At 35.6% G+C, this 12804-nt stretch overlaps 1 protein-coding gene across 18 annotated transcripts in view; it reads left to right on the forward strand.

The window, feature by feature from the left end:
- The window catches only part of LOC131928736 (CLIP-associating protein 2-like), a 72217-nt gene that overhangs the window by 46161 nt on the left and 13252 nt on the right, over positions 1 to 12804 (forward strand). For 11 of the 18 annotated variants that reach the window (XM_059284844.1, XM_059284830.1, XM_059284834.1 and 8 more), the window contains 10 exons: positions 888 to 1151; positions 1706 to 1804; positions 3512 to 3676; positions 4106 to 4159; positions 5018 to 5085; positions 5760 to 5876; positions 8972 to 9019; positions 11097 to 11200; positions 11452 to 11515; positions 12125 to 12309. In XM_059284844.1, the coding sequence (XP_059140827.1) occupies positions 888 to 1151; positions 1706 to 1804; positions 3512 to 3676; positions 4106 to 4159; positions 5018 to 5085; positions 5760 to 5876; positions 8972 to 9019; positions 11097 to 11200; positions 11452 to 11515; positions 12125 to 12309 (1168 nt within the window). The remainder of the gene's footprint in view (positions 1 to 887; positions 1152 to 1705; positions 1805 to 3511; positions 3677 to 4105; positions 4160 to 5017; positions 5086 to 5759; positions 5877 to 8971; positions 9020 to 11096; positions 11201 to 11451; positions 11516 to 12124; positions 12310 to 12804) is intronic. The other 7 variants (XM_059284845.1, XM_059284846.1, XM_059284848.1 and 4 more) reach the window with 5 other exon arrangements.

Below are 12804 nucleotides of genomic sequence, written 5' to 3' on the forward strand. Positions count from 1 at the left end.
ATGTTTTTCTTCTCTCGTTTTATTGCATGGGTATGCTTCAAATGTCTTGTTGAGCAGCTGATGTTAATACATGTTTTTTTTTATAACTTGCCTTTGATGAAGCCAAAACTGAATGTGTTGTTTTAATTCAGCCCCAGCTGTTTTCAGTACTTAGTCAGACCGTTGTACCAGAGACCCTACAACAGCTTCTAGATTTCCTTGCTTTTGTTCCAATGGAGCCTCACGTTTCACCCATTAATTTCATTCTTTGTTTCGGTTGTATTATTTCACATGTATGCTTTAAGTTATTATTTTTATTCCTTTTACAAATAGCTCAATTATATTTTATTTTTATAAAAGCATGATTGTGCTTCAATATAGTAGCTTATTTCCATAATTGCTTCCTTAATTTTTCTCATAAATCAATACAGCGAATGCACTATTTAAATTATGTGTAGGTTACCTAAGTTTGTTAAGGAAAAAAGGAATTTTCAAAATGTAAAAAAATGAATACGTAGTCCAATAATAATTTAATATTTAGATTTGGAATAGAGAATGAAAAATAGCAATAAAACATACTCAGGACATCCCTTTAGACAGCTTTATAAGATTTAATTCTAGGCTGTAGTGGTTAGAAGCTGAACTGTAAAATTTTAAACAAGAACAAGACAGATTGTTAATATAATAGTGAAATAGGCAGTAGATTATTCTAATTTTTATAAAGGTAAACAACACCAGGATAGGTTGACAAAAAAAAAATTAAAATAGATGATAGTTTGCTAGAAGCGGAAAAGTGAAATGAGGTGATTTGGAACCAAGCAATGGAGATCACTCAAGAAAAAGCCAGTTCTTCATAGCCTACCAGCATGCACAGGATTTAATATCAAACCTATGTCCTCACCCCTCAGATGTAGGCTATACACCTCGCAGCCGCACATACTCTGGCACCAGCAATGGCAGCACATCCAGCAATTACTACAACAACCAGCACTACAACACCATAGGGCATAATAGGCACCGGACCAACACAGGGCCCAAGCAGACTGATGTAGAGGCCGGGGGTCTCCTGCGCTCCTCCAGTGCCACGGATGTCAACTGTTTGCGCACCCCCAAGCCCCGAGCCACCCTGCTGACCGCGGCTCGCATTGCTAAAGGATCCACCAACTCACTGCGTAAGATGTGGTTAAAGTAGTCAAATCAGGATTGTTAAAACCATTCCAAGTTTCATTGGCTCAAACTTGTTGAGCAAAAAAATATTTCAAAAAAAGGATATTCAGTTTATCTTTTGTCCAATTCAGAAATAGTCATCTCTTGGCTGAATTTTTCTTTATTTTATCACATTTTATAGATTTCTAAGCATGTGCAATAGCAAAAAAAAATTAGCTACCATTTTCACACTTAATAGCCATATGCACTATGTAAATAAACTTCAGACATAATTTGTTTTCAAATGCTCAAAGGCTGAAATGTCTGCTTATTTCTTGTTAAATGTATTTAAATATATTTATTTCTAATAAGATGTAATATTTCTGTTGCTGCTTTATCATGTAGTCGTCAAATGAAATATTTAAAGTTAATTTTTTTTTTAAATATTTAGGAAAACTTGTTAATTTAATTTGCCAATGAATTCTAATTTGCTTGGTGGCATATAAAATTTGCAATTGTTAGGTTTCATGCCGTGTTGCGTTGCTTTTCATGTCTTATTTGGCAAGTTTTGGTTTTCCAGCACGCCAAAAATCTAGTACGTCTTCTGTTAGCTCAGCTTATGACCTCCTGACCCCAGAGCGCAGTACTAAACCTCGGATAGGTGTATCACAATCCCAGCGTGAGTAACAGAAACCCTCCCTTCACCCATTTTGTTTATTTTAAAGTTAATTTTGGCTTGAAAATTGCATTTTGTTGTATGAGAATCAATTATTAGCTACTGCATTGTTTATAAGCTTGTTTGGTGCCTGATATTATACAGAACTTTTTCAAAATATATTTATACTCTGAGCATGCTAAGGGACGTAACTCCCAAGTAGGGGAGATAACAATAAGTGACTGATGCAGTTCTATGAGTAAGAACCAGCTTGTCAGTACAATCTAGATATCCTAGTATTAGGTTTTTTCTTAATCAGAAGATTTTTCCTGATTTTTAAAAAACATGTTAAAAAAACAAATCCTTTGTTATCATATAACAAGGATGTAAATGTTCTATCTTGGTTATGTTTTAGTTTTTTCATTGTTGCTTTCAATGTTCAATTGTTATTTTGCTTTGGAACTGATATTTTAAAAGTTGCATGAATAGTATTTGGGTTCATAGAAAAAAAACTTTCATCCCATTCATTTTTCAAGTGCTAGAAACTGCTCATTAGACTCATTTTGGGTAGTTATTTTAAGGTTCCTCCAAACTTCAACAGTGTTTTAAATATCCTGTTAGCTCATTAGTGTTAGATCTTTTTTATTTATTCAATGCAAGCATGAATAAGTAAATGGTAGACTATGTGATAGATGTAGACAGAAAATTTAAAGAGGAAACTTTATTAGATATTTTTAAAGGATTGAATTGTTTAATTATACGATGTGAGTAGAAATTGTAAACTTTAAACTTAGATAAAGCTTTTACACCAGTCATACATTTTTACACATTTTAAAATTTTAAATTCCCCCCCCCCCCCAAAATTATATATCCATTTAATATAAGCCTTGTGCCCAATAATAATATATCAGATTGTACCATGAAAGTAGTGTAATCTAAGTCATATAGTGAGATGAAAGTAGTGTCAAGTTCTGCTACTTTTTCCTGCTTAAAGATATTAATCTTACATTTTGGCATCTGATCCTTGAAAGAATGTAATGTTGACCATCACCAACCTATTGTTACAGGCAGAGCTTCATCATCAGAGATTTTGTTAAGAGTCCAGTACAATAGCAATGGTTCATAGATCTCTCTTTTATTGATGTTGTCCTCTGTTCTTTCTTTACTTTCCTTACATCAGACATACACATCTCATGCATGTCTATTTTCATATTTAACATAATAGTAGGTCGTAAGATTGCCAGAAAATAGTTTTAGCACAGACTATTTTTTTTTATTCTGATTTTAACTATTATCTCTTAACTAGTACTAATAAAAACATGAGAATCTAACCATAACTCATGGCTGACTATATAGTAACAAACCTGTAACCACTAACCTAACTTAACCATCGTGTTTGCTTTTTTTTATCTTTTTAATAAGTTTAATGATACATTTGAAAATAAAATTGGTTCAATTTGTATAAATCATCAAACATTTTCATTTAATTTGCAACTATTTTAAATTCTATTTTTTTTAACGTATGTTTAAAAACTGATCATAAACTTGACCTTATTCAGTCATTTTACTAAAATAAACCCGAGCATTAATTATTTTATAGTTTTGTAAATAATTAAAATAAATTTCCCATAAAATATGCATCTGAAAATTGTTGCAATCAAGGAGAAAATTGTCCAGCTAAATGTAAAAATAGTTTTTCTTAACACTAATGGCATCTGTTGTTTTTTCCAGCCAATAGCAGATCAAACTCCCCCTCCTCTACTAGGCGACAGCTAGTGTATGCCAAACAAACCCCTGCCCGTGTTGATACGGGACTGGGTCCAAAGCGCACACGGATACCTGGGTCTCACAGTCAAGGTACTAGCAGAGAGGCTAGTCCAGCCAGAAGCTTTAAAAGTCAGTGGTGTTTCATGCTCTTTGTCTCATGCTCTTTATCCGCATTCTTTGTTGCATGTACCACCTTTGGCCTTTTACTTTAAGTAGAAGCAACCTTTGACCTTCTGTTTTAAATAAAGTTGTATCAACCTTTGACCTTCTGTTTTAAATAAAATTGTATCAACCTTTGACCTTCTGTTTTAAATAAAGTTGTATCAACCTTTGACCTTCTGTTTTAAATAAAATTGTATCAACCTTTGACCTTCTGTTTTAAATAAAGTTGTATCAACCTTTGACCTTCAGTTTTAAATAAAGTTGTATCAACCTTTGACCTTCTGTTTTAAATAAAGTTGTATCAACCTTTGACCTTCTGTTTTAAATAAAGTTGTATCAACCTTTGACCTTCTGTTTTAAATAAAGTTGTATCAACCTTTGACCTTCTGTTTGAAGCAGGTCAAGAACGAAGATTAAGTGGCAGCAGCAAAGTCAGCAGTGGTCGCAAAAGTAAGTCATGGGTTTGTTTGTCTTCTGTGCTGAGAGGTTGTGTCTGTCTTCTGTGCTGATAGATTTGTCTGTCTTCTGTGCTGAGAGCTTTGTCTGTCTTCTGTGCTGAGAGCTTTGTCTGTCTTCTGTGCTGAGAGATTTGTCTGTCTTGTGTGCTGAGAGATTTGTCTGTCTTCTGTGCTGAGAGCTTTGTCTGTCTTCTGTGCTGAGAGATTTGTCTGTCTTCTGTGCTGAGAGATTTGTCTGTCTTCTGTGCTGAGAGATTTTCTGTCTTCTGTGCTGAGAGATTTGTCTGTCTTCTGAGCTGAGAGATTTGTCTGTCTTCTGTGCTGAGAGATTTGTCTGTCTTCTGTGCTGAGAGATTTTCTGTCTTCTGTGCTGAGAGATTTGTCTGTCAGAATATCTCTGCCCAGAAATTAGCCTGGTTAAATATCTTGTCTAGTGCAATATTAACCTGGTTAAATGCTGAAAGATTAGCCTAGTTAAATGCTGAATGATTAGCCTGGTTAAATGCTGAATGATTAGCCTGGTTAAGTGCTGAAAGATTAGCCTGGTTAAATGCTGAAAGATTAGCCTGGTTAAATGCTGAATGATTAGCCTGGTTAAATGCTGAATGATTAGCCTGGTTAAATTTTGAATGATTAGCCTGGTAAAATGCTGAATGATTAGCCTGGTAAAATGCTGAATGATTAGCCTGGTTAAATGCTGAATGATTAGCCTGGTTAAATGCTGAAAGATTAGCCTGGTTAAATGCTGAATAATTAGCCTGGTTAAATGCTGAAAGATTAGCCTTGTCTTGTGTAGAAAGTTGAGCATTGAATGCCCATGAAATGACCTTTGTCCTCCTTGTGTCCCCAGCTCCAGTGTTATCACAACGGGTACTGCGCCATGGCTCTGATGTGGAGGATGCTTTACAAGATGCCTTGGTATTAGCTCTTTCTCCTGCAACATTTATTCTAATAAGGTTCTTCTCACCAGGTGGTAGATAGAGTAAACATACAGATGGTGTAGTATTATAAACTGTTATGTGACTCGATTATGTACTGAATCCACATAAGTACACTTTTTACATTGCTGATTAATGTTCATAGTCTTGTCTATACTGGAGACTTTGAAATAAGTTTAGTTTGAGGATTTAGCAAACATGATTTAACATTGAAAGACTATGTTGTATGAGGTGTTACTTGTTTACCCACTCTACTCTAAAGGATCACAACATAGACACTACCACATAAGTCTATATGAAATGTTAATTCAACATTGTATATGCCAAAGGGCCATATCAAATACGTTATAATCAGTACCACAGAAGTCTATATAAAATGTTAAATCCACCATTTTCCCTCTCTAGTCCAAAGGGCCACAACAAATACATTATAATCAGTACCACAGAAGTCTATATAAAATGTTAAATCCACCATTTTCCCTCTCTAGTCCAAAGGGCCACAACAAATACATTATAATCAGTACCACAGAAGTCTATATAAAATGTTAAATCCACCATTTTCCCTCTCTAGTCCAAAGGGCCACATCAAATACATTATAATCAGTACCACTGAAGTCTATATAAAATGTTAATTCCACTGTTTTCCCTCTCTAGTCCAAAGGGCCACAACAAAGACGCTTTGATCAGTACGACTCTGATGACGCAGCCAGTGAAACATCAAGCGTCTGCTCAGAGAGATCCCACAGCTCCTATGGTGGGCGCACGTCTGAGGTAAGTCCAGCTTGCTTTAGTTGTACCTTTCTCACCTGCATCTTGTTGTAAGCAGCTCCAGACAAAATTGTATCATAACCCGTTTAGTTTGCCTTTTATACCAGACAAAATTGTATCATAACCCATTTAGTTTGCTGTTTATACAAAAAAAAATGAATTCCTTCTTATTTTCATGTGTTGGGTGGTTTACACTAAGTGCTTCTCCATCCTGTGCAACTTGTTGCCTGTTGGTGTCATCATATTCATCATCTGCTTCTCCACCTTCACACACTCGGTTTTTCTATGATCACCAGCAAGGCTAGGCAGTATTGATTAAAGTTGGGTTTTTTTTCTGTAGTTATCAGGGTTAGAGTAGGGATGTTACACATGTAGGTTCAATACAATCTGCCTGTGATCATGGAAGTACCCCAGAATCTTCTTAACCAGCTCACACTATTCACAACTTGTTGTACAAAGCTGACATTAAGCTATACCATTTCTCTTAGTCCCCTGACTATTCACAACTTGTTGTACAAAGCTGACATTAAGCTATACCATTTCTCTTAGTCCCCTGAGGCAGACCGCAAGTACCAAACACACAGAAAGGTACCCCGCCCACCTTGTTTATAGTACACAGTTGTTTTCTATGTGCCTCCATACTTGTTTGCAGTTCAGATTTTTTTGTATTTTTATTCTCCCTTAGTGTCATTTACTGTGGTATCAAAGTTTGTGTCAGTGTCATGGTTTTTTTTTTATGCATGGATGATGTTTTCTAATTTCTTTTTCAAGTTTCACATCAGGACTGAATTTTGTACTCAGTAATAGTGATATCAGGGTTTATAATTACCATAGATACTAATGTATAACACAACTTTCTTACTTTCGGTGTACAGATTCAGTTTGAAATTCTACCTACTTAAGCTCCTCCCACAACTCACTAAACACTTTGTGCTGATTGGGCATATAACACCAGACAATATATAATACAACTTTCCCAACTTTAGGTTTACAGACTCTTTCTAAACTTCTCCTTAAGCTCCTCCCACAACTTATTTGTGTCTATAACTGGCTAGATTCATTGGATAATTTAAACATCTATTAACAAATGGGTTATATCTTTTAATTCAACTTAAGGGAGTAAGGAGCTTCTTTATTAATTAATACAAACTGATTATGAAAAAAAAAATTAAAGTGAAATGAGAATCATACATCAGATCTACAGTTGCACCCTGTCTGTGAAGGCTTGAGAATCATTTAGTTTTGTTTCAGTAGTTTTCACTTAGCTTTTAACCTTTTGTTTCTACCTTATTTTGTAATAAGTCAGCTTGATTTCACAAGTTGACTAGGATAGGAGTCTTCCTTCACAACAGTGTTTGGTGTTATCTCGTTTATACTTTGTTGTCACTGTGCATTCAGAGTACAGTAAAACTTTCCTTTTTGTGTCCCCGCCTACATCTAGTAAACAAGTCTCCCATCACAGCAGTCTTTTGTGGTATCTTGTTTATACTTTGTTGTCACTGTTCATTCAGATTATGTTGAAACACATTTTTTTATGTTTACACCAATCATAAATGCACATTATTTTTTTACAACCACGCGCAAATCAGTGCACAATAACTTTAGCTACTCACTCTGTGTACATAAGCAATTTCTATTTTCCACTGTTTAATACATGTGAACAATATATTTTTTTATCTAAATGTTTATTTGCATTCCTGTTCAAAACTATTTAGACAATTCATTGTAACGGAACATCACTATCTTTGATATTTGTAACATAGCTTAAATTGTAGCTTAAATTTGAAGCTATAGACCTGTATTATAGACTTAAAGTATAAGTAAGTGATATTTTAAAATATAAAATTCAAGTTTTTTTTTATATGGGAAAGATAACTTTTTAGAGGAGCAAATTAGAGGGGGGCAAGATTCAGTTTGCTAGAGGAGCAAGATACTCTTTGTAAGAGGGGGGCAATATTCTGTTAGTAGATCAAGGCTCTGTTAGACATTCATGGCTGTGTTTGTCAGGCATGGCTGTGTTTGTCAGGCATGGCTGTGTTGGCCAGGCATGGCTGTGTTGGCCAGGCATGGCTGTGTTGGTCAGGCATGGCTGTGTTGGTCAGGCATGGCTGTGTTGGCCAGGCATGGCTGTGTTGGCCAGGCATGGCTGTGTTGGTCAGGCATGGCTGTGTTGGTCAGGCATGGCTGTGTTGGTCAGGCATGGCTGTGTTGGTCAGGCATGGCTGTGTTGGTCAGGCATGGCTGTGTTGGTCAGGCATGGCTGTGTTGGTCAGGCATGGCTGTGTTGGTCAGGCATGGCTGTGTTGGTCAGGCATGGCTGTGTTGGTTAGCATTCTTCTAGTTAGGACACAGATCCAGTGGCTAGAACATGATTTCTCTCTCACTAGCAGCCAGCAATGAAGCCACTACCCCTCTACCACACAGCTCACTACATGTCAGAAGGGGGGGGGGGGAACAATTTTTATAAACCAACTGTAAGAAAAAAGCATCGATAATCTGACTGCTAGATCATACACAGGTTGTGTTTCCTCTGGCACTTAAGTTTTTCCTACCACACAGCTCATTACATGTCAGAAGGGGGGTAAATTTGTATTCCCCAGCTGTAACAAAAAAAAAATGCTAGATCATACACAGGTTGTATTCCATCTAGCACTGACTGGCACTTTAGTTTTTCACATTGAACATGTAACTTTGTATTTGCTTGGATCCTTCAGTTTTTTCTTTTGTCTGGATATTTTTCAAACCTTGAATGTCACCAAATGATGTTGTCACTACTCCACCACCTTTTTTATCTCGTACACAGTGTATATCTGTCTGTTTGCAGTGTTTCAAATTTCTTTTTATAAAATTATAAGATTTTTAAAAAAATATTTGATGTAACTAGTTACTATAAACTGGGACTGTTTTAAACATGCTTCAAGCAATACATGAAACAAATTTTTAAGGCTAATTTTAAACAATTAATTTCATATTTTAATCTATGAACAAAATAAGTGTGATAAAAGGCTACAAGCCAGTATAATTTAAGTTCTATAATTTAAAGATATATCTTATTCTGGGAATATTCACTCTTTTCATCTGCTGCCTACCTATTGCAGTCAAGGGGAAGAACCAGGTCATTTTCTTCAGGATATGGCGTTACAGAGGTGATTGTCTCTCCTTGATATATTCACCTTTTGTGCAAAACATATACACATACACTCATCCCTAAATATGAGAACTGTTTACGTTGCTGCTTAGTTTACTCACTCTTCATTCAGTTTAAGTTAAATATAATTGCTCACCTTAATACAGGGGTGTCCAACCAGCCTTAACCCTGACAGGTAGTGCTGAGCCCCAAGGCAGGTCACTGAGAATACACAAACACACTTAATAAGACATGTTTGTGTGTTTGTTGCGTTGCTTGTCTTGGTATGATGCTTGTACATTCATATTGACAAGTTTTGTACAGATGTTGGACACCCCTGTGTTAATGATTACGTTCAGACACTGATGGGATCATATAAAATTCAGACACACATGAGTATATTAATTGACATATTCAGACACACAGGAGTATATTAATTGACATATTCAGACACACAGGAGTATATTAATTGACGGAATGATATAAAATTCAGACACACATGAGTATATTAATTGACGGAATGATATAAAATTCAGACACACATGAGTATATTAATTGACGGAATGATATAAAATTCAGACACACAGGAGTATATTAATTGACGGAATGATATAAAATTCAGACACACAGGAGTATATTAATTGACGGAATGATATAAAATTCAGACACACAGGAGTATATTAATTGACGGAATGATATAAAATTCAGACACACAGGAGTATATTAATTGACGGAATGATATAAAATTCAGACACACAGGAGTATATTAATTGATGGGATGGTATAAAGTTCATACACATAGGACTATATTATGAATTAATGGGATGAGTGTACATGCCAGTTTTCTACCATAGTTTGGCTATCATGTAACCAGCTATATGTATCATACGTGGATATTATTTTCACCTCTAGCTTCTAGTGATGTTTTTTGGCTGTGATTTTTAGCTGACACCACTTATGTAGTGTGCTGTGATTTTAGCTGACACCTATGTAGTGTGCTGTGATTTTAGCTGACACCTATGTAGTGTGTTGTGTGCATATAGCTGACACCACTTATGTACTGTGCTGTGATTGGAGATGACACCACTTATGTACTGTGCTGTTGTTTTTCAGCTGACACCACTGGTGTTTTTATCTTGTGTGTAGTGTGCTGTGTTTGTAGCTGACACCACTTAGTAGTGTGCTGTGGTTTTAGCTGACACCAATTATGTAGTGTGCTGTGATTGTAGCAGAAACACTGTTGTGTTTATCTTGTGTGTAGTGTGCTGTAATTTTAGCTGACACCACCTATATAGTGTGCTGTGATTGTAGCTGACACCACTAGTGTGTTTATCTTGTGTGTAGCGTGCTGTAATTTTTATCTGATGTTACTGGTGTGTAATGTCAATATGCTGTGATTTTTAGCAACATTCGTAATATGTAATGCCCATGTATGGTGTGTTGTGGTTTTAGCTGACACCACTAATGTGTGGTGATGGCTAAACCTTAAGCTAGAGACAAAACTATACTAGTACAGGCTATACAGCTAGACCTGATTTTTCTGTTATTTTGCTTTGCTAGCTTACCGTTACCTCAAGGTGCTTTTTTTAGGGCCATGACATAAGAGGCTTTCTTCACAGCATTGTTTAGTTTTTCATATGTTTACTATACACCATTGTTTCTTAGAAGAAAAAAAAGTTCCAGTATCATTCAGATATTATATGATAGAATAATTTATTTGATAGATTGATGCGAATAAATTTTTTTGTTGAAACAAAGCAGAAATCAAGCACCAAAACCATTGGCAGTGGCTACACCATGTTAGATTATTTATATCTGCATTCATCATTTATACTGACTAACTATCCATCATTATCATAGCACAAATCAATCCTGTTTCTCTTGATGTGTTCTAACATTATGTTGAACATTTTTTTCTTATGCTCTATCATCTTGTATTAATTAGAACCTGTTTCTCATGATGTCTAATCTTCCTGTACTAAGCCCAACCTGTTTCTCTTGATGTGTCCCATCATCCTGTACTGCCCAACCTGTTTCTCATCCTGTCTACCGCCAGCCAATATGTTAATGACACTAATAATAACTTTCTTCTCTAGGACATGCACTCCATCATAGCACAGCTGGGCAGCTCTTCACATTTAGACAGGAAAGATGGGCTGTTGTCCTTACAGCATTTACTGCGCAGCAACCGCTGTCTTAGGTAAGATGTTAATAGATGTAGAGGGCAGGGTGGCTCTTATTTCCTACACTACAAACATTATTGAAATAATAACTTGTGGGTTTGAGGGAGAAGGCTAAAACATAACTTTTTCTATTGAAGTTGTGTTTTTTTTTTCATTTTTAAGCTAATAAATTGTATATAACTTTTAACTTATAATTTTACCATCTCTGTATCTTAGCTTTAAAGTTTTGTCCTTGGTTGAATAAAACTCTTATGTTTCCATCTGACAGCCGGGTGGAACTTAAGAAAGTCTCAGAGATGTTTACAAGAATGTTTCATGACCCACACAGTAAAGTAAGTGGTGATTTTCTTTTCATTGCTTGTTCATTGTTTGTTTTTGTCAATTAGACATACCTTCTTATTTGTAGAGCTAGTACTAGCAATAGCTCTATTTTAACATTCAGATTTAAACCTAATAGCTTCAAGTATTGTTGACACCCACTCTAAGATGTGGGTTTGGCACATTAGTTATAACTTATATCATAGAACGTCAATTTTTAAATAAATACAAACTTTTATGTTGGGTTGTCACCTTATATCAATTAGCTTTTAAATTATTTTTTTTTTAAATTAATTAATGTGACACAAGAATAGCTGGAATTTCTGAAACAGTTTTTCCATTTAGAATTGAACACAAACTAGCCTCCCCCTACCTACCGCCCCCTCCCATACCCCTCAAATAAGCTTTTGTAAGCCTGTAGCACTGGCCAGCCTCATCTGGTAATGTTAACTACTTTTATAAACATGTAAACGTTACCCACTTTTGTTAACATATCCAAAATTATGTTATTTGTCTAATCTACTTTTAAATCTACTACCAACATAACGGATGAAAGAAGGCCAGAGCTCTTCAAGTTTCCCCTCCCACCCCCTTACAGCATGCTGACCCACCTAATGCAGCAGTTCACCTTCCCTTGTCCCCAGGTGTTCTCCGTGTTCCTGGACACCCTGATAGAGCTGGTCTACCTGCAGAGTGCCGAGCTGGGGGACTGGCTCCACATCCTCCTCCCACGTCTGCTCACCAAGGCAGGGGGGGAGATGCTGGGCTCAGTGGCCAACAAGGTCCTCAAAGCTTTGGATGTCATCAGGTTAGTGCACAGCTAATGCTGGACTCATTAGCTACAATATTTTTTAACTGAGTTTTACCACAGAGTTAAAATAGCTTTGGTCGATTAAATTGTAGTGAATTTATTTTAAAGTTAATTTTACTGTAATATTAAATACTTTTTGTAGACAAACTTACAGAGTTAAAATAGCTTTGGTCAGTCGATTAAATTGTATTGAATTTATTTTTAAAGTTAATTTTACTGTAATATAAAATACTTTTTGTAGACAAACTTACTGGGTTAAAATAGCTTTGGTCGGTCGATTAAATTGTAGTGAATTTATTTTAGCATTAATTTTACTGTAATATTAAATACTTTTTGTAGACAAACTTACAGAGTTAAAATAGCTTTGGTCAGTCGATTAAATTGTAGTGAATTTATTTTAGCATTATTTTACTGTAATATTAAATACTTTTTGTAGACAAACTTACAGAGTTAAAATAGCTTTGGTCAGTCGATTAAATTATAGTGAATTTA

Source organism: Physella acuta, unplaced genomic scaffold (genome assembly GCF_028476545.2).
Source record: "Physella acuta isolate Inbredline_101_S28 unplaced genomic scaffold, ASM2847654v3 ptg001535l, whole genome shotgun sequence".
Taxonomy (NCBI): domain Eukaryota; kingdom Metazoa; phylum Mollusca; class Gastropoda; family Physidae; genus Physella; species Physella acuta.